The sequence below is a fragment of the Pangasianodon hypophthalmus genome, chromosome 13, assembly GCF_027358585.1.
Source record: "Pangasianodon hypophthalmus isolate fPanHyp1 chromosome 13, fPanHyp1.pri, whole genome shotgun sequence".
Classification (NCBI taxonomy): domain Eukaryota; kingdom Metazoa; phylum Chordata; class Actinopteri; order Siluriformes; family Pangasiidae; genus Pangasianodon; species Pangasianodon hypophthalmus.
In genome coordinates, this window is record NC_069722.1 from 983229 (window position 1) to 1009430 (window position 26202).

At 40.9% G+C, this 26202-nt stretch overlaps 1 protein-coding gene across 1 annotated transcript; it reads left to right on the plus strand.

The window, feature by feature from the left end:
- The first annotated feature begins 1746 nt into the window (after positions 1–1746).
- syt17 (synaptotagmin XVII) lies at positions 1747–26131 on the plus strand. The gene is made up of 8 exons (XM_034309735.2): positions 1747–2442; positions 7563–7580; positions 8984–9132; positions 12892–13070; positions 13857–14455; positions 15518–15638; positions 16981–17136; positions 23367–26131. The coding sequence occupies exons 1-8, from the start codon at positions 2428–2430 to the stop codon at positions 23561–23563; spliced, it is 1434 nt and encodes a 477-aa protein (XP_034165626.2). The 5' UTR covers positions 1747–2427; the 3' UTR covers positions 23564–26131.
- The last annotated feature ends 71 nt before the right edge of the window (positions 26132–26202 follow it).

Consider the following 26202-nt stretch of genomic DNA (forward strand, 5'->3'; position numbering starts at 1 on the left):
CTTAAAGATTCAACAGTTTCTCTATCAGAACATTTAATTATCCAATGAACCCTTAAAGATCTCTTTTTTCCTAAGAGTGTGTATTAACCGGATAAGTGTGTGCTACAAACTCCAACTTATTGCTCATTATTTTCTCCTTAATTTCTGGAACCTGTCAGGAGTTTAACATTCAGCCACTTGGTTTGTGATACACTTTTAGAAATGGGTTCTTCAAGGGTTCTTTGGATAATTAAGGGTTCATAAGTTCCTCAAAGGGACAACCAAAGAACTTTTTAATGGTTCTAGGCGTTCTTTCAAACATCTGAGACACACAGAACATGACGGATTAAAAATGATGGATAAAATGAACAAATGAAAAGTTTTATCTCCGTTTCTACATTAAGATTGGAGTTCTTTAAAATGTTCAATGCTTTGTCTAAATATGTGATATAACAAGAGAGAGAGAGAGTGTGTGTGTGTGTGTGTGTGTGTGTGTGTGTGTGTGTGTGTGTGTGTGTGTGTTGACCACTAGGTGTCGCTGTAATCTCACATTAGTGATGCGTGTTGACATTTCAGCTTGTCTTTTTAAGGCAGAAAGCGTTGAATCTCCATCTGCTTTCAGTCCTTCAGCTTATTTTTAAATGTTCTATCTTCCATCTGTCAGGGATAAAAAATCTCATTTCTTTTTTCCATATTTAATGTAAGAGTCCAGAGAAACGTTTCTCCTTTTCTCACATCATCTGTCTCTTAAATCAAATCAGATTAGCAGCGTTAACGTTGTGCTTCTGTCACAGTGCAGTGTTTAATGATGCTCAGGTGTGTAAAAGATACGATTCAAGTGTGATAGTGTGATTTAGAACCTCGCCGGATAACACACACACACACACACACACACACACACACACACACGCCTCGTCAATCATTTGCGAATTAATACGATGTCACAACATTGTTCATGATGTTCTTAATATCCGTTTTTTACAGCTTCACACAGAGTGGAATATTTATTCTGCTTGTAATCAACGTGTTTATCAGCTAAATATTTTCACGTGTGGTTTCATTTTTTTTCAACGGATTTTTGTAACTTTAAGTTTTCCGACATCTTCAGGACAGAGGAGTTTACGCTTCTTTGCGGTTTCTCGGTAACGTGATGTAACAAGCTGCGATTTTTTAAAAATTATTAACTTGAAGAGAGAAAGAAGAGAGAGATTGCGGTGAGGGAACGAGTGTTTATAGCTGCTATAACGTAAGCGAGAACAGGAACTAACTCCTTTCTCTGATAATCTACAACATTAATGATTAAAAAGTACGACATGTTCTTTAATAAATAAATAATCAGAATCATTAGTAAGTTGCTGTGGTGTAAGAGGAATAAAACACTTGGGGTCGTGCTGTTGTGGGAAAATAATCAACTTCAGGATGGTGTTTTTACTCTGATCAGTACGTGAGTGTGTGAGGTGATGAACTCTGTCCCCTCGGCCTGAAGAAGAACAACGTGCACTCGGATTGTTGACACAGCAACAGAACATGTGTCTCACACACACACACACACACACACACACACACATGTACACGCACACACACACACACACAGCTGTTTCCACGGAAACTTTGTTTTGCATTCCCTTTGGTGGACTCACTCAGGTTACACACACACACACACACACTCTCCACTATAATATTTCATGCATTACACTTTAGTACAGGTGTGTGTGTGTGTGTGTGTGTGTGTGTGTGTGTGTGTGTGTGTGTGTGTGTGCAGCAGCAGGTGGTCTGATTCTCATAACCTCCCCCTCTCTCTTCTCTTCCTCCTCTACTGGATCCATGATGGAGGAGCAACAAGTGGTCAAAAACAAGAAGAAGTACTAAACCAGAACGTTATTTGTTTATTTGTTTGTTTGTTTATTTGTTTGTTTGATTGATTGTTTGTTTAGGAGCGAGGAGATGATTTCTGACAGCCGTCAGCCTCCTGCGCTCATGTGTGTAAACCTGCGTGAGTCACTCAGAGAGGAGGAAGAGACTGAGGAGCGTCTGAGTGGGTGGGGCTGAACAGGATGAGGATGATGAGGAGGATGATGATGATGAAAGGGAGGAGAGAGAGAGAGAGAGAGAGAGAGGGAGAGAGAGAGGGAGGAAGGGGAAGGGGCTGTGATTCCGTGTGTCAGATCTGGAGTTGGTGGTCGGCATCATTCCCAGAGCAGGATTTGTAAAGGATTTGTGAATTGTGAACGGAAGATCCCAGAATCCAGCCAGAACTCCATCAGGAGGTTTTTTTTTTTCTTCCTCCACTTTGCTCCTGGTTTCTTTCTTTTATTTCCGTGTTGGTTTTTCCAGCGTGTGTGTGTGTGTGTGTGTGTGTGTGTGTGTGTGTGTGTGTGAGAGGAACCTGGGGGAGAACCATGTCGCTGTGGATGGGAAGTGAGAAGGCGGGGAGGGAGTGAGGACAGGATGGCGTACACACAGGTAAATCTCAGTAACCACACACACACACACACACACACACACACACACACACATTTACATCCTCTGAGGGAACACTTAAAGGTTCTCAGAGCTCTGAGTGGAACTCTTTTAATAGACTAAGAACCTTTAAAGAACCTTTTCTGTGAGAGTGTAAATGCTTTAAGAGCTCAGATTTTCTGTTTACATATTTTATTTATTTTTATTTATTTATTTTTTTTTAAAGACTTGTCACAGTTTCATGAACCGCTTTTTTTTCCCCCAGTTTTGGTTTTATTTGGTTGTTTTCTTTATTTTCTTGTATATTCGAGTTGATTTCTGTGCCAGTGTTAATCACTCAGACATACACACGTCTTTTTCTTCGCCTCTGCTCTGTGAAATCAACAGCACACACTTTACAACACTTTTAAAGAAATTCGATTTAAAAACCTGTAACACGGAGACGCCGATTATTTCCTTTCATTTAGGCATAAAAATATTAGCGACGTATATGAGGAATATTATATTTCTATGCTAAAAATGTCAGCTGAAACAAAAACACACTGTCTAATATTAAATATATTAATAATTAAACATTTTTCCTAACTCTACTTGCTGACTAAAAATAAAATAAAAAAAGATTTATTATAATAACATTAAACAAAAGTCCATAACTTTTCTAAATAATAATAATCCTCGATTATAATGTACGTCTCCTCTGTTTTATATGTAGATTTTTTTAAAATATATTTTAGTTTGTATTTTTTTTGTAATTTTTGGGTTAATTAAAAAAAATAATTTTAAAATGTTTAAAAAATTAAATTTAAAAAAGCAGAATTTTGTGTTAAACAGAATAATAATAATAATAATAATAATAATAATAATTATTATTATTATTATTATTATTATTATGTTTATTATTATTATTATTATTATTATTATGTTTATTATTATTATTATTATGTATGACAGGTGTGTATTTTTGTGTCAGTGGACTGAGCTGTGTGTGTGTGTGTGTGTGTGTGTGTGTGTGTGTGTTATGCAATGTTCTCGTTGCTTTGTGTGGTCCATGTGTCTCTCTGACCCTGCTGCGTCATTCCCGCTCGCACCGCCGCCGTTACCATGGTTACAGCCGCGACTAATTGCTCAGACAACATCGGGTCGCTGATGGAGAGCAGAGGAGGGCGGGGCCAAGGGCTGAGAAAGAGAGAGAGAGAGAGAGAGACGTAAAGGGATTAGTTGAAGGGGAAAAAGGTAGAGAGAGATGGAGAGAGGAAGAAAAGGGTGTGTGTGTGAGAGAGAGAGAGAGAGAGAGAGAGAAAGAATCAAAGCAGTGGAAAGAAAGCAGATCTCTATCACACATTAATGGAAGTGTGTGCGAGGGTGTGTGTGTGCGTGTGTGAGTTTGTGTATGTATCTGTGAAGTGTGTGTGTGTGTGTGTGTGTGTATCTGTGAAGTGTGTGTGTGTGAAAGTGTGTGTGTGTATCTGTGAAGTGTGTGTGTGATGGTGTGTGTGTGCGTTTGTGTGACAGCATGTGTGTATCTGTGAAGTGTGATGGTGTGTGTGTGATGGTGTGTGTGTATCTGTGAAGAGTATGTGTGTGTGTGTGTTTGAAGATGTGTGTGTCTCTGTGAAGTGTGTGTGCACGTGTGTGAAGGTGTGTGTATCTGTGAAGTGTGTGTGTGTGTGTGTGACTCTCTGAATGAAATGATTCAGTATCTTTCATGTTAAAGCAACAGTGTATGTGTAAAGGTGTGTGTATCTGTGAAGTGTGTGTGATTGTGTGTGTGTGTGTGAGACGGCGTGTGTATATCTGTGGAGTGTGTGTGCATGTGTGTGTATCTGTGAAGAGTATGTGTGTGTGATTGTGTGTATGTATCTGTGAAGTGTTTGTGATGGTGTGTGATTTTGTGTGTGTGTGTGGGTGTGTGACGGAGTGTGTATATCTGTGGAGTGTGTGTGCATGTGTGTGTACCTGTGAAGAGTGTGTGTGATGGTGTGTGATTTTGTGTGTATATCTGTGAAGTGTGTGTGTATCTGTGAAGTGTGTGTGATGGTGTGTGATTTTGTGTGTGTGTGTGTGACGGCGTGTGTATATCTGTGGAGTGTGTGTGCATGTGTGTGTATCTGTGAAGAGTATGTGTGTGTATGTATCTGTGAAGTGTGTGTGTGTAATTGTGTGTGTGCGTGTGTGTGACGGCGTGTGTATATCTGTGGAGTGTGTGTGCATGTGTGTATATCTGTGAAGAGTATGTGAGTGTGTGTGTGTATCTGTGAAGTGTGTGTGATGGTGTGTGATTTTGTGTGTGTGTGTGTGTGTGTGTGTGACGGCGTGTGTATATCTGTGGAGTGTGTGTGTATGTATCTGTGAAGTGTGTGTGATGGTGTGTGATTGTGTGTATGTGTGTGTGTGTGATGGTGTGTGACTATGTGTGTGTGTGTGTGTGTGATGGTGTGTGACTGTGTGTGTGTGTGTGTGTGATGGTGTGTGTGTGTGTGATGGTGTGTGATGGTGTGTGATTGTGTGTATGTGTGTGTGTGTGATGGTGTGTGACCGTGTGTGTGTGTGTGTGTGTGTGATGGTGTGTGACTCTCTGAATGAAATGATATCTTTCTGGTTAAAGCAGCAGTGTGTGTGATGAAGTTGTGTGTGTGAATTTCTCCTCACAATCAGCATCCAGCCAATCAGAACGAGGAGGCGGACTTTCCCGTCAATCCCAGAAGCTCCGCCTCTTGCTCGCAGTGGCTCGAGGATCCATGTTAATGTTAATGTTGATTTGAGTTTTGAGTTTTTAAAGCAGCTTCAGCTAACACCGGCTTAGACAGGAATTTATTTCACAATTTTTCATGTAATTATTTAAGGCGAACTCTAGACGTAATCAGTGTCACTCTAGGAAATCAAACATTTTAACGACAATTCCACTGAAAATCACTTAAACAACATGCGACTAATCAGGAGAAAAAATAAAATCTTACCTTTTAAAACCAGATCTAGCCTCGTTCTTCTTCTCCTGCGTAAATCTCCAGTACTTCATCTGTCGCAGTGTAGCTAGCTGGCTAAACCGTAGCGGGAAAAATGCACGATCCTGATTGGTTAATCCTGTTTCTCACCATCGGCTGGTAGCCAATAAAATGTGATTAAACAAATTAAGGGACGCGTTCATTTGAGGTTCAGTATGGACTCGATGGCTTCGTTTACCTTTCATGAAAATCATTACAGCTTGATTACTGTTACATTTTATTTACATGTATATAATCATTTGCAGTGTGTGTGTGTGTGAGTGTGTGTGTGTGTGTGTGTGTGTGTGTGTGTGTTATGGTAACCAACCACAGACCAATAGAGAGAAGTGATGCTGTGTACTGACTAATGACATTCTGAGATTCCTCTTTATCACTTGGTCGTAATTCTCTCTACTGCAGTGAAACACCAGACTTTCAGCTTTAGTTTCTGTACATCGTGGTGTGCTTCGTGTCACACCGCCCCCTAGTGGACATCCTCACATTACACACAAATATACTCACAGATGCTACAGCGCAGGACCTGGACGTCTGCGCAGGACATTCACAGGACTGAGACTCAAATTTACAAACATTTAGACGTTCTTAATCACATGACATCAAAGCCTCGAGCAGTGCTGGACTTTCAGAACGGCTGGAGGTTCGTAGCTATTCGCAGGCTGTCCATCAAACGAGGGGGCGGGGTAGTGAAACAGGAAGTAGTAAACAGGTGAGACGAGGAATGGAAGATGAGAGAATCAGTACGTGACCTTTTTAACCGATCACTGTGGAGGTGTGTGGAGGAACCCTGCTGAGAAGAAAGTGTTCTTCAGGATTAAAGGGAACATCTGGTGTTATTTTATCCTAAACTTTATCCACTGTAAGTGCAGCGTGTGTGTGTGTGTGTGTGTGTGTGTGATTACTACAGACAGGAATTTAATTTAAAGACTGTAGAAAATCTCTGAACTGATTTATAAAGGGAGTCTAAGGGCAGATGTTGAGTTATTAAATATTATAATGACGCAACTATAAATCACTAACGTAAATCTGCAGCAATTCCACAGAAAAACAGACCTGAGAGAAAATCTTCCCAAATCTGTTCTGTTCTATAAACATTTATTATTAACTGTTAGTTGAAAACTTCATGAAGGAGAGTTCACGTCATTATAAAAATAGGTTTTATTTAAAATTAGAGCTCGGGATCAGTATCAGGGATGATATCAGCTCAAAATGGTGGATCAGATATCAGGGAAATTCACATTCACATTTAGTTATAAAGCTCTTTAAAAACCAAAGTGTGTGCAGTTACAAAAAATATCTAATACCCTAGAAAGAAAGAAAGAAAAGAAAACGTCGGATCCTGTAACGGACAGCAAAGATTGGATTTGGATTTGGATAGAAGTGTAATTTTGGAATTGGAAATGTTTACATATAAAGAGACTCGACTGATGTTTCTTTTGTTAGGATTTTTATTTTTATTATATTCATAATTTAAACTTTAGTTAAAAAAAAGTTTTTAAACCTTAGTCATTTTTAACGTAAACAATATCAGATGGGTATCGATATCAGCTGGTGCTCAAGGTTTCGGGATCGGAAAAGAAAATCTGGTATTGTGCCAGGTCTTTCGTCAAAATGTAAACGTCTGGTAATAAAACAGATGCTACAGATGTGGTGGATGAAGGCCATGTTTAAAAAAAAAAATAAAACAGCTGGAGTTATTGTTTAATTAATGTTTAAAAATAAACCAAAACAATAACAGATGAGATTATAAACCTGACTATTAATCAGTGAACATTTAAAATAAATGCTAAAAAAATTACGAATAATTATGGAAAATAAAATGTAGTGATTTTTAAATAATGCTTATTTATTTATTTATTTATTTAACTAACTAACTAACTAACTAACTAACTGTTGGCTCCAGCTTTGGATGTATGTATGCCAGCTGTAAAAAGAAATATCCGGGTGGACTAAGGTGTGTTTGTTGTTAACCGAGTGGCGTGAGGTGTGTTTGTTGTTAACCGAGTGGCGTGAGGTGTGTTTGTTGTTATCCGTGTGTCGTGTCTGTCCTGCTAAACTCCTCTGGTTTTCTTCCCTCCTGCTCTCGCCGCTCCTCTGTCTCCTCCCACCTGTAAAAAAGGACAGCTGGAACCCGTCAATGAGGTACGAGTCCCAATAAATCCTGTTTATGTTTTTTCTTGTGTGCTGTTAAAAGGGTGCGCACGCAACGACGTAAATCATCGATTTCTTCCCACGTCTTCTTCAGACACACCGTCTAAAAGGTCATTTCTAATTTCCTCACTGCTTATCATTTCTCCTCCCACGTGGCATGTTTTTGCACCCAATCAACATTTTGCATTTTTTTTGGCGAAGCAATCATGGCACTCTGATGGTCTCTCTCTGCCTCGATGTGATGAGACTCGCTCAGATGAAATCAAGCAGAAAATAGGCAGGCTTTTTGATATGAGGTCTAAACCCTGCAGATCCCAGATTGAGCGCCGGTCCACTTTACCACCGTCTCTGCGATGGTTTGGATCTTCTTTATTGCCTACCTACGTTCATAAGCTGTTTGTTTAGCCGGAGTGCAGTGACACTAAATCATGTCTGCGCTCCGGGGACCAGGCGGCCGTGTCGCAGCAGAGGCGATGACTCACGCACTTTACTACCACAACTACGCAAAGCTCCTAAAGATGAAATCTTAATCAGAAGCTCTCTGAGACTCCCCGAGGCTTTTCTCCTTACTGAGAGCAAGACAGTGATTAACATTTTATGTAGAACAGTCTGTACACACTGTCATTTGAAAGTCCTGCATCAAATTCTTACAAACCGGATAGTTTTCATACAAACTTTTTAATAAAAACATTACGTCAGTGCATAAGCTGGGAAAGTTCCTGGTATTCAGAGTCAGGTTACGCAGAGCACTTAAGTGGATTTTCTGAGCTCCACATGCAGATTATTAAATTCAATCACCTGCGTGTATTTCACGCCTCCAAGATTGCCAGATGTTTCTTGAGTAGAAGCGTCCGAGACAGATTTTTTCACTAGCGTCTAGACTTGGATAAATAAATAAATAAATAAAAAGACTAATATGATGATTTATGAATGAGAAAATGGTGAGAACTGAAATAAATCTAATAGGAGTCTAGTGTATCGCTGCATGAATAGTCCTAGTTGTAATTATCACTTTAATCACCGCAGATTTGGATTCATTTAACAAAATGGCTTCCAGGTGGACGTGGTGCTTATAAAATAACACTTGATCCAGCGCATGCTGTTATTTTGCATTTAGTTGTTTTTTTAATATTGTGCTCATGAAAATATGTTTAAAAAATTTCTGTTCACTTATCTCAACTCCGAACTTCACTTTAATATCCAGGATGTACTAATAAATATTGGAAATGCACACTGTATACCTGGATCAAACCAGGCTGTAATATAAAGCACCAGTGCGTTCTCACTGAGACATTAATCCGAAAGGCTATAATGCTTTATTAGCTGTTGTTGTGCAGGCGTTAGCTCTGAGTGCTACGTGATCTCTGAGTGGTGTTTGTGATGATTCTCCTCAGGGTCTGCTGTCTACACTGACGGATCTCCTGCTGTGCCGCTGGTCGTGTCGATCATGTTGGCAGTGGTGTTGGGAATGTAGCTGCTGTCAGACCACTGAGGAGGAAGTGGAGATTCTGGGGCCGTTTCCTGCACAGACGCCCTCCTGGCTGTAAGTACATCTATAATCCTCTGATCATCACCATACAGTACATTTATAACCTTATATAATAGCCTTATTATCCCTTTATAACCTCATATAATGCCCATAGGAATGCTTTATAACCTCATTCAGTCCACATATGCACTCTATATAACCTAATACAATGACCAATGTAACTCCTTTATACAGTAATCTCACTTAATCCTGATATCAAAACTTTTTGACCTCATATTATGCCATTATGAACCATTTATAACCTCATACTACACCCATAGGAGCACTTATAACCTCATACCATCTCTGTCCCCGTATAAACACATTATAACCTCACAACAACACCTATATGACCCCTTTATAACATCATACAATCCCCATATGAACTCTTTTTAATCTCATAAACTGTTCATATGAACCCTTTATAACCTCACACAATGCCCAGCTTATACCATCACAATACCTATATCATCTTATAACTATATACAGCATCTGTATACACTTGTTATAATTTTTTATAATGCCCATTTGAACCCTTCATACCCTTATCCCATCTCTGTCATCTAATAAGCCTCTTATAACCTCACACAATACCCAAAAGGAACCCTGTATAAATTAATATTAATGTAATGCCAGTATTAAGGCTTTATAACCTCATACTGTGCCTATGTGAAGCATTTATAACCCAACAACGCCCATATAAATCTTTTATTACCTGACACAATGCCAAATATGAATACTGCACCCTAATACAACACTCATATGAACCTTTTATAACCTAAAACTATCTCCATCCCAAATCCAAACCCCTTATAACCTCACGCACTGCACCAAATGAACATCTAATAACCTCATACAATGCTCATATGAACCCTTCATAACCTAAGAGAACATCTATATCATATAATACTGTTAATAACCTACGAGAACATCTATATCAAACTCCTTATAACCTCATACAATGCCCATATGAACCCTTCATAAACACATACCATTTCTATCTTAATATATAAACCCCTTATAACCTCACACAATGCCCAATGTGAACATGTTATAACCTCATACAATCTCAAGAAGCATATAATCATCTTATAACCTCATACAATGTTTATATAAGCTCCTTATAACCTCACACATGTCAATAAGAACTTCCTATGAGCTCAGACCTTCACAATACCCAGGTATCCTTCTTTTAAATTTATATAAAGTTTACATAAACTCCTTATAACCTCATACAATGCCCATATGGACCCTTCATAAACACATACCATTTCCATCCTAACATATAAACCCCTTATAACATCACATAACGGCCATTATGAACTTCTGCTAATCTCATATCACGACAATATCCATTGTTCTCTTATAACCTTATGCAAAGTCTATACAGTATAACCTCATTATAAGCCCCATATAATGCCTATATGAACACTTTATAACCTCATAAATCTCCAATATTAACTCTCTTCAAAAATTTGAATTTTTGCGTATCAGAGGTGATGCTTTTATATAAAACGTATAAACTTATCTGTGAAAAAGGGTTCAGTGATTCTTCTGTCCTGATGCTAGACACTGATGCTAGCATTTTTAATTTTAATTCAAGCTTAACGTAAGCGATGTTACGGATGTGTCTGGCTGCCTGACGAAGCCTCTCCGACTCATCAGATAAAATCACATGCTTCAGTAATTATTACAGAAACACTGTCAGATCACCAGTCAGTATTAGCAGGAGAATTTAACGTGACTTCTAGTGACTTATCGCGGTAAGGCGGCGTATGACTGGGGTCGTGTGTGTGTGTGTGTGTGTGTTTTTTGGGTGTGTGATTGTTTATAGTGCCAGACTCGAGCGTCAGATGTGGGCACGAGAGTCTGAAACAGCAAACGAGTGAACGTTTGGTCTGCAATTAGTCTGCAGTTTGAATCATCATCACTAATCAACAGCTTGTGTTGTGAAACGTCAGTCATGCTTTGTTTTTGGCTGGACGGACGTCCCCCGGGGGCTGCTGGGTAATTGCAGAGTGACGGATGCCCTCATTCGGAGGTGGAATGAGATGTTTGCACACAGCATTTTTTATGTCAGTTGTTTTTTTTGTTTTTTTTTGTTTTAAAGCAGACGCTGGCTGTGTCGGTGCTCGTCATTCAGAATCCACTGAATTTCTAGGAATAATCCTGATCCACATCCTCCAGTCCTCCAGCTCTCCCTCGACCCCACCCCCTCCTCCTGCCGACCTTCTAAGGCCATGTGTTTTAGATTGCTCTGTTGCCGTGACAACTATCTCTCTCATTGCGCTGTAGTCATGGACACAGAGGGTCCTTGATGATCCCTAAGGGAAGTCCTCGCAGTCAGGCCTCGCCAAAGAAATGACCGAAACAGGATATTTATTCCAGCAGGGAAACACAATAAAATTAGCCACGGCTGTTACACGAGCTCTGGGCCGTGATATTAATGCGGAAAGTTGCACTCTGGCTCTGACGCGTTTGCTAATTCATGCACAAAAAAAGACTTTTTTTTCCTGCCTGCTGAATTTGATTTCCATCAAGGAAGCATTTCAGTAATCGACTCCCTGATTTTATTGATTTCACATCAGTGTGACTGTTTAATTGTGTTTTCCCTGTTTCTAATAAACGCTCCAACTTGCTTTCAGTAATTTATTATCATTATTATTATGATTATAATTATTATTATAATTATTATTATTATTATCTTGCCAACATGCATGGTGTTGTCACTTTAGGACTGAGATAGTACTTGGACATAACAACACAAAAAAGTGCCAAAGTGTTGCATGAAATCAAAACTCAGTGTTCCAATGTACACACTAATTAAAGGTACAATAGCTGATATTTTCCCTTGTACGTATATCGCATCATATTGGATTGCTAGGAGTCACATGACTGGCTGGTCACATGACTCACTGTAACACACTAATACAGGAAGTAATTTGCGACTAACTGAATATTGATCATGCATCTTTACACTGTTTTTTTTTTATTTTATTTTACATCTGCATGCTTGAGTTTACAGCGTCTTAGACTTGTGTCACTACGAGTGCTGTGACATCACCACAGACCCGGGGGCGTGGCTTATTTTACTGACAAGCTGGTAAAATCGATCTTCACCTTTCACTCACCTGTGCCCAAACAACCGAAACGAGTGATGACTATTTGGTGGTAAAGTGATTTAAGCGTTGTTACAGACACACCCTTAAAACATCTAGAACACTTCCAGGTTCTTCACCTGTACCTTAAAGGTTCTGTGTGGAACCGTACAACAGAATGTTTCATATCAGAAGGACTTCCAAATAAAACATTTTGTGGAAGCTAAGAACCCTTAATTATACAAAGAACCCTTGAAGAACCCTTTTTGTGTGTGTGTGTGTGTGTGTATGTGTGTGTGTATTACCAAGGTAATACTATATTATGTAATATTATCGCTCATTGTTTTTTTTCTTAAACTCTAGAACCTGGCAGTAGTTTAACAGCGGAGTTTACGCGTCTTTGCGGTTTCTCAGTCACACGATAAGCTGCATTTTTTTGTCTAATTATTTTTAAGAGAGAGAGAAAAGAGAGGGAACGACTGTTTATAGCTGCTATAACGTAAGTGAGAACAGGAACTTGTTTTGAGGATGTGTCGCAATATTAAATGTAACTACAAATGGATAAGAAGTATGTTTTCTGTATAAACAAATAAAACAGTTGAACTGTTGGTTAATTGCTGTGCTTTAAGAGAATTTAAATATTTCATGTCTTTGTTTCTTTCTCTCTCTTTTTCAGTGTTAATGACTGTAACAATGAGAAAGAGTCGAACTCTCACCCGGTGTCGCGTGATCACGTCCCTCCGGCCCACAACAACATCACGGACAGCAGCAGTCCGAGCTGCACCAGTCCCGGCAGCCGGGGCTCCGGCTCGGAGAACTCTCGCTCCACCTTCAGCCTCGCACGCCAGCTCTCCAGTACGTCCCTGTTATTGTGGCACTAAACTTACAGTTAGGCCAAAAATAAATCATTCCAAGGTGGTTTTTTACACCAAATTTACTCCATGAATCAATACATGTTCTTTAGATTTGTAATGGAGCTACAATGCTAATGTTGCTAATGTGTAATGGATGTATATAGCCTCCAGTTTAGCATGGTGCACTAAATATGTGTGTGTGTGTGTGTGTGTGTGTGTGTGTGTGACTCCTCCCACTGTGGCACCAGCTTTGTGGAGATGTTCGGGGTCTCAGACAGACTTAGAGATGTGGTTTCTGACTCTTTATTACACACCGTTATCTATAAACAACAGCAAAGAGCTCATTAGGGGGCGTGGGCTAATGTCTGACGGCGGAGCTTATACTTATAAATGATTCAGATGAGAAAATAGTTTTCGATTCATAAATTTATTCTGATATTTTATGACACTGTTTATGCACTAATTGTGTTACTGAGATAAACCCTGACTTTAAAGGCGACTGTGCTGTGTGATGACTTAAACACACGCTATGCTAAACTGGTAGCTATAAGCCTCCATTCCATTAGCCTTGTAGCTAGAAACAAACGTCACGCATGAAACGGGTCTCTTCTGATGGACTAGACTTGTGAAGATCTTGAAAACATTTCTCCACCGATTTGAGGATCTTAATCAGGTCTTAATCAGGTCTAAAATGTCTGCATGATAAGAAGTTTAATTAGAATTATTATTACTATAATAATTAGCGGATTGGATTGTAGTGAATGTCGAGTTGTCTCCTGCGTCTCAGGTCTGGACTCGCGGCGTCCCAGCTCCCCGCTGGTGGACACGAAGCCCATTGAATTCTGGGCCATGTCCCCGAGGAAGGAGGCGGTTCAGCCCCTGCGTAAACCGCAGCCTCCCCCGGACGACTATTTCCGCAAGCTGGAGCCGCGACTGTACTCGTCCGAATCCGGCGGAGATGACGTAGACTCTCTGAGCGACGAGGAGCTCCTCCTGCGCTACCAGCTCGGCCTCCTGCACTTCAGCACGCAGTACGACCTCGTGCGCTGTCAGCTGATCGTGCGTGTGATTGAGGCGCGGGACCTGCCTCCTCCCGGCGCGGGCGTGGCTCACTCCAACCCCTACGTCAAGATGAGCCTCCTGCCTGACCACAAGAACTCGCGGCAGACCGGCGTCAAGCGCAAGACACAGAACCCTGTGTTCGAGGAGCGCTTCACCTTCGAGCTGCCCTTCCTCGAGGCCCAGCGCCGGACGCTGCTGCTCTCCGTGCTGGACTTCGACAAGTTCTCACGCCACTGCGTCATAGGCAAAGTGACGCTCCCGCTCAGCGAGGTGGACCTGGTGAAGGGGGGACACTGGTGGAAGGCTCTCGTGCCCAGCTCCCAGGTCTAATCATTCACATTTATTCACTGTTGAGCTGATGATGACTATCTGAGGAAGACGAAACAGAGCTCAAGCTCTGATTTACTCCAGGTTCACTAATCTGTCCACGCTGGTGAACAAGCTGCATGGAGTTTTATCTCTTTCACAAAATAATGTTTGTAATATGTAATCTGGGTCGTTTCTACCCAAACGTGTAAAACTGTGGGTGGAGTCAGTGCAAGTGTGTAAATTTATACCACTGAAGGGCAGGTAATAAATTTGCTGAAGCTCATTTTTGTTGGTTAAATACAACATTTACTAAGTAAGAATATTAAAAAGGCTGATCCGAACGTTTCTCAAAACCACAACCATGATATTACTGCGGGAAAGTGGCTTTTATACTCAATATTCGCAGCACATTTACACCTCGGATATTAACAGCATTTAATTTAAACACAGCCACTGAATAGTGTTCATTCACATTTACTTTTATTACAGAATATATTAAGAAAAATCACACTCATGTCTACAGGTTTTTATTTTTTATTTTAATCAGTGTTCCAGGAGTTTCTTTGAGATCTGAACTCTGCAGGTGACGACATTCACGCAGTTATTTCTTATTGGCAGTGTTGAGCAACATGATTTCACCACTAGGATTTTGATTTCACGTCGTTAAGCATTAGGAGTCAGAAATCGAATCCAGCTAAACAATTAACTCGAGATAAACAAAATTTCATCAGAGTAACAATCACACAAACGAATATTTATATAAAACGTTTGTTTGCGTCCAGCGTCCAGCTCCTCTGGTCAGATTTCTGAGTAATGCTGTGTGAAATATTTTCATTAAATTTCACACCAACAGCTTGATTAAAAAAAACTGCACATGTTGTGACAAATCTGGTTTCTATGAAGCTGTTTGGAAAACTGGAGCAGCTGTGAACTCTGGGGAATTCGGACAAATTAATAATAATATTTTCCTTTAAAATGGTGATGAGTGTCAGAAGGATGTTGTGCCTCGGTTCTCAGTCAGCGTGTGTTGTTTTATAACTCTGTGTGTGTGTGTGTGTGTGTGTGTGTGTTGTACAGAACGAGGTAGAACTCGGGGAACTGCTGCTGTCCTTAAACTACTTGCCGAGCGCCGGACGACTCAACGTGGACGTCATCAGGGCCAAGCAGCTGCTGCAGACTGACATGTGCCAGGGTTCAGGTACCTCCTCGTTCCTCTCGTCACGCTTTCCACTCGCTGCGTCCGTGAGATGAACCTACAGCTGGAGCTGCTGAGGGTTCTCCTGCTTTACAGACCCAGCTTTATTAATTCTGCTCTCAGAAAGCGGGAAACTGTGCTGATTTAACGTGAACACAGCGATGATGCTGTAATTGAGATTTAGGAGGTGTTTAAGCTTTACTACTTTTTAATGGCAGAATTCGACTCGTTACATTTTGGATGGACGGATCTTCAGGTTTCAGTTTTCCAGTTGTTTGTCGGTTTTGGCTTTAATATGATAGACGGAATGTGCTGGCAAATGACGCAGGACACAAGTGTGTATACTCAGCGTGGGTTGTATTTGCGTAATCGTAGTCTGTATCCATAGCGAGGGTCAATACACATGAAAGTGACACCAAATGAAGATAATCCATAATCAATCATTCGGAAAACCGGGAATAGATGTGAAACACAAAATAAGGCTCAGAACTGCACAATAAAATCCACAAAACTTCACAAAGGAACACAGAAACAGCAGGGATAAATAGAAAAACTAATTAAGGACTGAACTAAGAAACAAAAAAAATTGGCCGTACTATTTGGGTGGGAGGGGCATAATCTCTCTCCTGTCAATCACAGTGACACTAGCCAATCGTGGGCATCTGTGAGCTTGTGTATGTGGAAGAGGGCAGATAGCACTTTCCTCAGAGTGTGTGTCCTGTGACGCAGCATGACAGCAGTTTGAAAAGATGCGGACGCTGGCTTCACGTGTCTCAGAAGAAGCACGTGTTAGCCTTCACTCTTCCTGGTTGGTAGCTGTCGTGTGATAGGGCAGAGTTAGCTAGTGGGTGGGAAAATCGGCCAAATTGGGGAGAAAATGGAGGAAATGATTTAAAAGGAATGTGTGTATAGTGTGTAGCCTGAATTGCTAAGATTCTAATTAAAGAGACAAACGTGCTTATGGCTGGATAAAGCGTACAAGTGCGAACACATAGCGAAGTTTTGTGAACGATTGTGTAAAAATGACGTCACATGCAAAGAGAGAGGTGGAAACAATGTGTAAATGAGGTTTTTGTGATTGCAGGGTTCCCCGGTTTCCTCCAACCTCCAAAAAATATGCCAGTATGCGGTTTAGCTACTCTAAACTGCCTCTAGGTGTCAATGAGTGTGTGTTTGTTGAGTGTGTGTGTGTGTGTGTGTGTGTGTGTGGAACTAACAGCCTGATTTTTGTGAATTTATGTCTCACTTCTTCTCACTCTTTCGAGAATATTTCAGCTATCTTTTTTTCAGGTCAGTATAAAGTTCTCATTAAAATCTCAATCTCTCTGGTTGGTTTCGGTGTCAGATCCCTTTGTGAAAGTTCAGCTGGTGGCAGGACTGAAGCTGGTGAAGACGAAGAAGACGTCGTGCATGAGGGGAACCATCGACCCTTACTTCAACGAGTCCTTCAGCTTCCGGGTGCCTCATGAGGAACTGAGCGAGGTTAGCCTCGTGTTCACAGGTAAACACACACACACACACACACACACACAAAACCTTTAATTTACCCACATTCCAGCGCTGATTATCAGTCGTCTCTGACAGGAACTCAAACTCTCAGACGCCTGAGCTGATCCTCTCATTAATTACACAATTCTCGGCTTCTTCTCCACCTCGGAACAAAAACAGAAAAGTGACAGAAACGTCTCGCTGCTTTCATTAATTGGCCTCAAAAAATGAACACACTCTTTTTCCTCACAGTCTTCTCCGTCCTGCAGGGAGAGAAGATCTCCGTCAGAGATGGACACACACCGTGAAACTGATCCGGCTGCAAGAAAGCGTCGTTACCTTTTATTTAAAATGCCAACCAGATTGAATTTAATTGGATTTAATTAAACCATTTCTCTCATAAAAAAGATACAGTGAGGAAATTGGCCACAGACTTTATTTCTAGTTCGACAAAGTAGCTAAAATATTGCGTTTTTTTGTGCAGCTCATCCAACTAGCATTCATTTTTTTAGTAATATTTCACACCTGAAATCAAATTTATTATTTAAAATGCGTCAAAAGGAAAATAATTTAGTTCAAAAAACTTGCATATATTCACATTTTTCCTTATATTACTGTATATTATTGTAGCTTGCACTTGCATTCACTCTGAATGAGCTGGCACTGAGTTTATATTTCAACTTCTCACTTTTTTTATTCTATTGATCCAAAATTGTTATTTTAAATACATTAAAAATACCATAAACTTTATAAAAATGTGGGGGTTTTTTGTTTTATGATAAAAATCTAGTGGTTCACTGCAGACTGGTTAAATTGTCACTGCCTTGATTTTTGTTCACGTAAGAAAAACACAACACATAACGGAATTGTTGTTACATCATAAAATACAAGAGCCAATCAGCACTAAATATGCAAATGTAGGGCTTTGCAGCGACAGCTTACTGAGGGAAAGTGGGCGGGATTTAGGTTAGGGGTGTTTTCAGATTGCATACTTACACACTTTTTTATTCTATTGTTTGTGGATCCAGTCATTTATTATTCAAAATAAAAAATACAGAAAGAAAGAAAGAAAGAAAGATGGGAAAGAAAGAAAGAAAGAAAGATGGGAAAGAAAGAAAGCTGGTCATTGGCGGTGAGACTGAAGGTGAGCACCATGTGGTGTTTTATTGCAGCTCTTTGTAGTCCACATGATCAGAGGAAGCTGGTGGGCATGCTGCCCTCATGCCACGCCCACATGCCACGCCCTCATGTCACGCCCACATGCCACGCCCTCATGTCATGCCCACATGCCACGCCCACCTGCTAGAACCTTCAGCTGCGCCAAAGGGAATTTTTACATTTTCTTTTCCTCTGACTGTCCTTAATGGTCTTTCTCTCCCTCCCTCCTCTCTTTCTCTCTCTCTCTCTCTCTCTCATTCCCTTATTCCATCTCTCTCTGTCTGAATCTCTCTCACTCTCATTCTGTCTCTCTCTTTCTGTATCTATCTTTCTCTCCCTCCCTCCTCTCATTCTGTCTCTCTCTCAGTTCAGTTCATCAGAGCTTTATTGGCATGAATGTTATAAATCACATTGTTGCCAAAGCAAATATTGCAGGTAGATTAAACCAAAATTTATACAGATTTATACTCTCTCTCTCTCTCTGTCCATCTCTCTCTGTATCTCTGTCTGTCTCTCTTTCATTCTATCTCTCTCTGTCTGAATCTCTCTCACTCTCTCTGTCTCTCTCTGTCTCTCTCTCTGTCCATCTCTCTCTGTATCTCTATCTGTGTCTCTTTTATTCTATCTCTCTCTGTCCGTCTCTCTCTGTCTCTCTCTCTCTCTCTCTCTCTCTCTGCCTCTCTCTCCCTCTGTTTCTCTCTCTCTGTCTCTCTCTCTCTCTCTCTCTCTCTCTCTGCCTCTCTCTCCCTCTGTTTCTCTCTCTCTGTCTCTCTCTCTCTCTCTCTGCCTCTCTCTCCCTCTGTCTCTCTCTCTCTGTCTCTCTCTCTCTCTCTCTGCCTCTCTCTCTCTCTGTCTCTCTCTCTCTCTCTCTCTCTCTGCCTCTCTCTCCCTCTGTCTCTCTCTCTCTGTGTCTCTCTCTCTCTCTCTCTGCCTCTCTCTCTCTCTGTCTCTCTCTCTCTCTCTCTCTCTCTCTCTGCCTCTCTCTCCCTCTGTTTCTCTCTCTCTGTCTCTCTCTCTCTCTCTGCCTCTCTCTCCCTCTGTTTCTATCTCTCTCTCTCTCTGTCTCTCTCTCTCTCTCTGCCTCTCTCTCCCTCTGTCTCTCTCTCTCTGTCTCTCTCTCTCTCTCTGCCTCTCTCTCTCTCTCTGCCTCTCTCTCCCTCTGTTTCTCTCTCTCTGTCTCTCTCTCTGCCTCTCTCTCCCTCTGTTTCTCTCTCTCTCTCTCTCTGTCTCTCTCTCTCTCTCTGCCTCTCTCTCCCTCTGTCTCTCTCTCTCTGTCTCTCTCTCTCTCTCTGCCTCTCTCTCCCTCTGTCTCTCGCTCTCTGTCTCTCTCTCTGTCTCTCTCTCCCTCTCTCTGTCTCTCTCTCTCTCTCTGCCTCTCTCTCCCTCTGTCTCTCTCTCTCTCTGTCTCTCTCTCTCTCTCTCTGTCTCTCTCTCCCTCTCTCTGTCTCTCTCTCTCTCTCTCTGTCTCTCTCTCTCTCTGCTTCTCTCTCCCTCTGTCTCTCTCTCTCTCTCTCTGTCTCTCTCTCTGCCTCTCTCTCCCTCTGTCTCTCTCTCTCTCTGTCTCTCTCTCCCTCTCTCTGTCTCTCTCTCTCTCTCTCTGTCTCTCTCTCTCTCTCTGCCTCTCCCTCTCTCTGTCTCTCTCTCTCTCTCTCTCTCTCTCTCTCTGCCTCTCTCTCCCTCTGTCTCTCTCTCTCTGTCTCTCTCTCCCTCTCTCTGTCTCTCTCTCTCTCTGCCTCTCTCTCCCTCTGTTTCTCTCTCTCTGTCTCTCTCTCTGTCTCTCTCTCCCTCTCTGTCTCTCTCTCTCTCTCTGCCTCTCTCTCCCTCTGTCTCTCCCTCTCTCTGTCTCTCTCTCTCTCTCTCTGTCTCTCTCTCTCTCTCTGCCTCTCTCTCCCTCTGTCTCTCTCTCTCTCTGTCTCTCTCTCTGCCTCTCTCTCCCTCTGTCTCTCTCTCTCTCTCTCTCTCTCTCTCAGCAGTGGGTAATCAGTGTTTAATGATGCCCTTTCGCTGCTGTACGCTGTCTGATGTGTGTGATGTGGTGAGTGGAAACAGACGGGGTGCTCTGGCTGAATCTGGCTCCCATCAGGCCGTTCTGCTCCCTGTAGTGCTTCACACTGCACTCCTGCACATCCGCCACAAAATTAATGCGATCAGATCGGCTACGAGACGCCGTCCGTCCGTCCATCCAAAAAAAAAAAAAAAAGATGTGTAATGGTATAGCTTGGTACCTTTTCTCTCAGAGTGAGCACCATTACAAATATTTCTCCATCATCATCATCATCATCATCACTGGGAATGAGACCATACAGATTGCATCACATCAGCGGCAGTGTGTGTTAGCGTGAGATCACTGGCTGTTCAGTATGAGTATAAGTATAAGGTGTGGTTCAGACATCGCTAACAGGAACATCAAAGACAACATCAAAGTGCACACACGACTCTCCAGTCCTCCGTCTCAGTACCGATCCCAGTCCTGAAGTCAGGGCGGAGACACGGCCCGATGATGTCATCACCTCAACCTCACACGAGTGCCCAGAACCGGCGCCGCACCCTCGCCTGCTCCCTCTGGACCGCTGCCGGAGACGTGACTTTATTCCACACTCCCACGGTCCGTCATGTCTGCCTCGAGAGTGATGTTTGTGTAACATCCAGGCAGACGTGTGCTTATTTAGAAAAACAGTAAACACCCACACGGTGAGAGAGACTGCGTAAAAGCCTCATGGGAGATTTTTTCAGACTGGCGTCTCGCTGAGTCTCTGATATAAAATGTGAACATGAAAGGAGATGTCTAGCGGGCGTCCCCGGAGGCTGGGAGCTCTCGAGGCGATGGATTCTTCGAGTGCTGCTGTTGCCTGGCGACGAATACGTGAGAGTTTCCTCACTGACTTCCTTCCGCCTCTGTGTTTTTATATCAAAACTTTTTTTTTAAATAAAAAACTAGAAATCCTCCATATCGCTTTCTACTAGCGTCATAAAGCACTCCATCATATGAATATTTTTTTATTTAAAATACATTTATTATACATTATGAATTACTAGCATAATGCATTATAAGTAGTGTTAATAACATGAGATGTGTGGATTTGTAATTTTTTTTTCCTTTAAAAATGAATTACACCAGAGAGATTATCAGGAAGTCATGCCATAAACATTTACAACTACTGAAAGAGCATTTCAGCTCTCTAAGTTGAATAAAACAATAAAAATGCTGTTGATTTAATAAACCTGATTTGTTTAATATAGCTCTCACTTTACTTAAAGCTGATAAAGTTATGATCTATAGGTTATAATATTATAAATCATAAACAGTTACTAGTTTTAGAAATAATCTGAGCAGCTGTCGGTGTGTCTATGGCTGAACGGAACGCTTTCAGCAAACTGGGACTGAATTTTATTGCTATTGGTGATAATAACATGTTATAAACACACCTTATAAAGCATAAAAGCATTATAAACTAAACTGAACAGCTGAAATGACATCACTACATGTTATGAATGTATTCATAGGCCATTATACATATAGCGTTTATAGAAATTGTTACCAAATCCAAAGGGAAATTGACTCCTGACTCCTGATCTGATGAATCGGATTGATGAAGAACAAAACAAACTGTCAGGATTTAATCGTGAAAAATCTGCCGCGTATTTTTTAGTAACATATGGCTGATTTATTTATTTCTTTATTTTAAAGGAAAGCAATAGCTTTAGAAATCACACACTTTTCTCAGCCACTGTTGCTACGACGTACTTCTACAGCATCCTTCCCCCGGGATCGTGAACATTTCTGCTCCACCGCTGTGCAATTCAGATCCGCGCTTCTACATTGATTATCTCTGTAATTACTCTTTAGTTGCTTGTCCTTGCGTTTTTCACCTATTACACAAAACACATTGAATTGCTCGCTCTCAAGGTTGCTTCCTTTTTCTTGCTCAAATCCATGAAGCGCTAATCATTTCTATTGTCCCTCATTCACTATAAACTCCTACTTATAAGGGATTAAAGGCTTATGTGGTGTTTCTCCTTTATATCCAGACCTTCCAGTACCTAGTTTCCATTAGCCACTATGGAGAGCAGGTCAGTTAGGGTCATATTTAGGAACTGAAAAAGCACTGAAAGAGCTTTTAGTGCCTGTATTTCTTTTCTTTTTGCATTAGCTTTAGGAGAATTCATCTCTTAAAGCTCTTAGGGTCATCTTCAGGGTCGAAGTCCAAAAGTAACATCAATATTTACATGAGGAAAGTTCCTGGTATTCGAGTCGAGTTACGCAGCTGATTAAGTGGATTTTCTGAGCTCTACATCCAGATTGTTAAAATCACCTGCGTGTAGTTCACGTTTTTTTCCTGAGTAGAAGCGTCTGAGACGTATAGATCACTGCCTTTAAACACACTCACCTTTAAACCTGAAAATGTGGACTGCAGAAGGAAACAGCATGTAATAAATCTTATAGGAGTCTAGAATATAGAGGATATATCACTACATGAATAGTTCTGTTTCTAATAATCGCATTAATCACTGGTTTAATTTAACAAAATGGCTTCCATCAGGTTAAAGAATAGCACGTGATCCAGCACATACTGATATTTCTCTATCTTATGTGTTGATATCGTACACTGACAGTTACTCGTACGCACAAATTAATCAAGCTGTAGTGTGAAATTGTAATGTGTGCACAGGATATTTTATCACGCTTTTAATTCACTATTTTGATTAGTCGAATGAATAAATAATGCCAGTGTTTTCTGTCCTGTGGCGAAAACGTGGCGGTGGTTTGAAGCTGACTGAGCACTCGTCTGCTACACTTACCGAGAAACTTTAAGTTCATTCACAATTTGATCAGTTTTTAAGGCACTTTTATCAAATCGTTGCTGTTCTCTCAGCACTTAATCCTTCCTTTTACCTTATGTGAAGAAATGAACTGATTGTGTTTGTATTTTGTAGCATATTTCCTTGTTAAGGAGGATCTAAGAGCCTGTAATAAATATAATGTCATAAATATAAAATATATAAATAAACATTCACTTCTAAAATCCTGTCGGTTTAAGTGGCTCTTGATATGAAGATATTTTCTGCTCTTCCTCTTGTCTCTAGTTTACGGCCACAACGTGAAGAGCAGCAACGACTTTGTGGGCCGCGTCGTGATTGGTCAGTTCTCCACGGGGCCGGCCGAGACCACGCACTGGCGGCGTCTGCTGCGTTCCCAGCGCACGCCCGTGGAACAGTGGCACAGCCTGCGGTCCCGCGCCGAGTGTGACCGCGTCTCTCCCGCCTCACTCGAGGTCACGTGATCCTCACGCAGCACGCCGATTGGTGGAGGCAGGAAGTTTGGACCATTTAATGGGCGGGGTTTCACTTGAAGGACAAACAATAAGAAGAACTGTGGTGATCTGAATGGACTGTGGGTTTTGGAACCGGCTCGTGTTCTGCTCTGGAGTTCGTGAACTTTATTCGGAAAGCTGGACTGCTGAGAAAGTGTTTTTCCGGCGACGCAGCTGAGCATTTGTTCTTTATCACACTGATATTATCATCATGGAGAACATAATAACCTCATCATTGGCTCGGCTCAGGCTGAGATCAGTGGGATCATTCCTCCTCCTCCTCCTCCTCCTCCTCCTCCTCCTGTTACGGGACGTGGCGTTGCTTCTATTAATCAGCTGATTGTGGTTTTTTTTAAAGGTATTTAGAAATTAATCAGTAATAACGTGGCTGTTGCTTTCAGTTCCACACCATAGACTCCATCTGTGTGATATAAAATTCTGTGAAAATAATAAGGCATAAGATCATGATGATATATTTTCACAGGGTTTGTTTTTTTGTGACCATCAGTGCAGGAGGTAAAATGGTGAAAAGTGTCATTACTGTAAAAATAAGTGTCCAATCAAATCAGCTCCTCTCATCCCCTTTAAAATCAACTGTCCAATCAAATCAGCTCCTCTCATCCCCTTTAAAATTAACTGTCCAATCAAATCAGCTCTTCTCATCCCCTTTAAAATTAACTGTCCAATCAAATCAGCTCTTCTCATCCCCTTTAAAAATAACTGTCCAATCAAATCAGCTCTTCTCATCCCCTTTAAAATTAACTGTCCAATCAAATCAGCTCTTCTCATCCCCTTTAAAATTAACTATCCAATCAAATCAGCTCTTCTCATCCCCTTTAAAAATAACTGTCCAATCAAATCAGCTCTTCTCATCCCCTTTAAAATTAACTGTCCAATCAAATCAGCTCTTCTCATCCCCTTTAAAATTAACTGTCCAATCAAATCAGCTCCTCTCATCCCCTTTAAAATTAACTGTCCAATCAAATCAGCTCTTCTCATCCCCTTTAAAATTAACTGTCCAATCAAATCAGCTCCTCTCATCCCCTTTAAACATAACTGTCCAATCAAATCAGCTCCTCTCATCCCCTTTCAAATTAACTGTCCAATCAAATCAGCTCCTCTCATCCAATTTAAAATTAACTGTCCAATCAAATCAGCTCCTCTCATCCCCTTTAAACATAACTGTCCAATCAAATCAGCTCCTCTCATCCCCTTTAAAAACAAGTGTCCAATCAAATCAGCTCCTCTCATCCCCATTATAGTTAGCTTTTCGGATCCACTTTAAAACTCCTCTTATATAACGTGTCCAATCAAATCGCATCCTCTCATTTTCTTAAAAAAAAAAAACAGGCATCAACTTGAATCGACTCTTCCAATCAAATCAACAAAACAACACAAAAGTTGTAACTCTTTCATTCACATGAAAACAAAAAAACTCTTGCACTTCATGTTTGTATGCTGATTTCTCGCGGAGTGTTTAGTCTAGTAAACTGTTTCGTTTAGTAATTCATCCGTCTGGTTCACGTTCAGCATTTCAGGATGTGTGTAAAAATATCAGCGCAAATAGAGTTCAAATCTAGGGGGCGTGTCATTGTGTGCAGTCACCTGACTAGCACGACTGTCACTGATTGGCTGCATGAATCTACAGTCTGGGTGAGAAAGAAATCAGCCCCAGCCTCATTTCACACGTCTTCACATCATTCTGTGTGTTTTTATTACGACCTGTTGGTGGTGCTGTTGCGCTCGCGTCCACAAAAATCCTGAATAATCCAAATTTAAGAGATTTGTTAAGTGCGAATAATCTGATGTGGAGCCAAAACGTAAACTTTATATTGATGTTTGAAAGCAAGAAAGGATTTAACTCTGCACATTTATACCAGCGCTTTGGGTGAAAAACGTTAGGCCCGAAATGAAAACATGAAAACAGCAAGCGTGTGAAAATATTTGCTCACTCCAAACTGAATTATTTATAACACTAACTCACATGCAAACAGAGCTCAAGACTTGTGTTGTCGTCCTTCATTCACGTTCCCACAAGTGTGTTTGTCAACAGAGTGAAGGTTTTATGTGTTTAAGTGTTTTTTATTTTTTTAATATTCTCACGTGAGATGGAATTGTTTTTGGTGTTGGAGTTAGATGATAAAAGGTGCAGACGTCCATGTCTGTTTTTAATCTCCGTGTCGTAGTGGTGTGTCTCGTCCTGCCTCGTCTCTCGTCCACACGTCTGTCTGGCTCATAAACGCGTTTAGACGATCGGCGTGACGCTGAAATCGCCGTAGCTTTATATCGTGGACGTCTCTTTACGCTGTATGTTCCTCGTAGTGAAACTGTTCACACTCTGTATGTGCAAATCTCACTGTTAATATTTAATTAAAGTAGAAAAAACTACCTTAGAATAACGAAAAATGTGCCAGTGAAGATATTTATTTAGATAAACTTATTGCTAAACATATAGATGTATATTTATCTCTAAATATAATATATATATATATATATATATATTACTTACACTGTGTATGAATGATAAGAACTGAACAAATATGTGATGCTGGAGATTTAAGAGAAAGAAATACACAATAAATAAATAAAGAGGTGCTGAAATGAAAGTG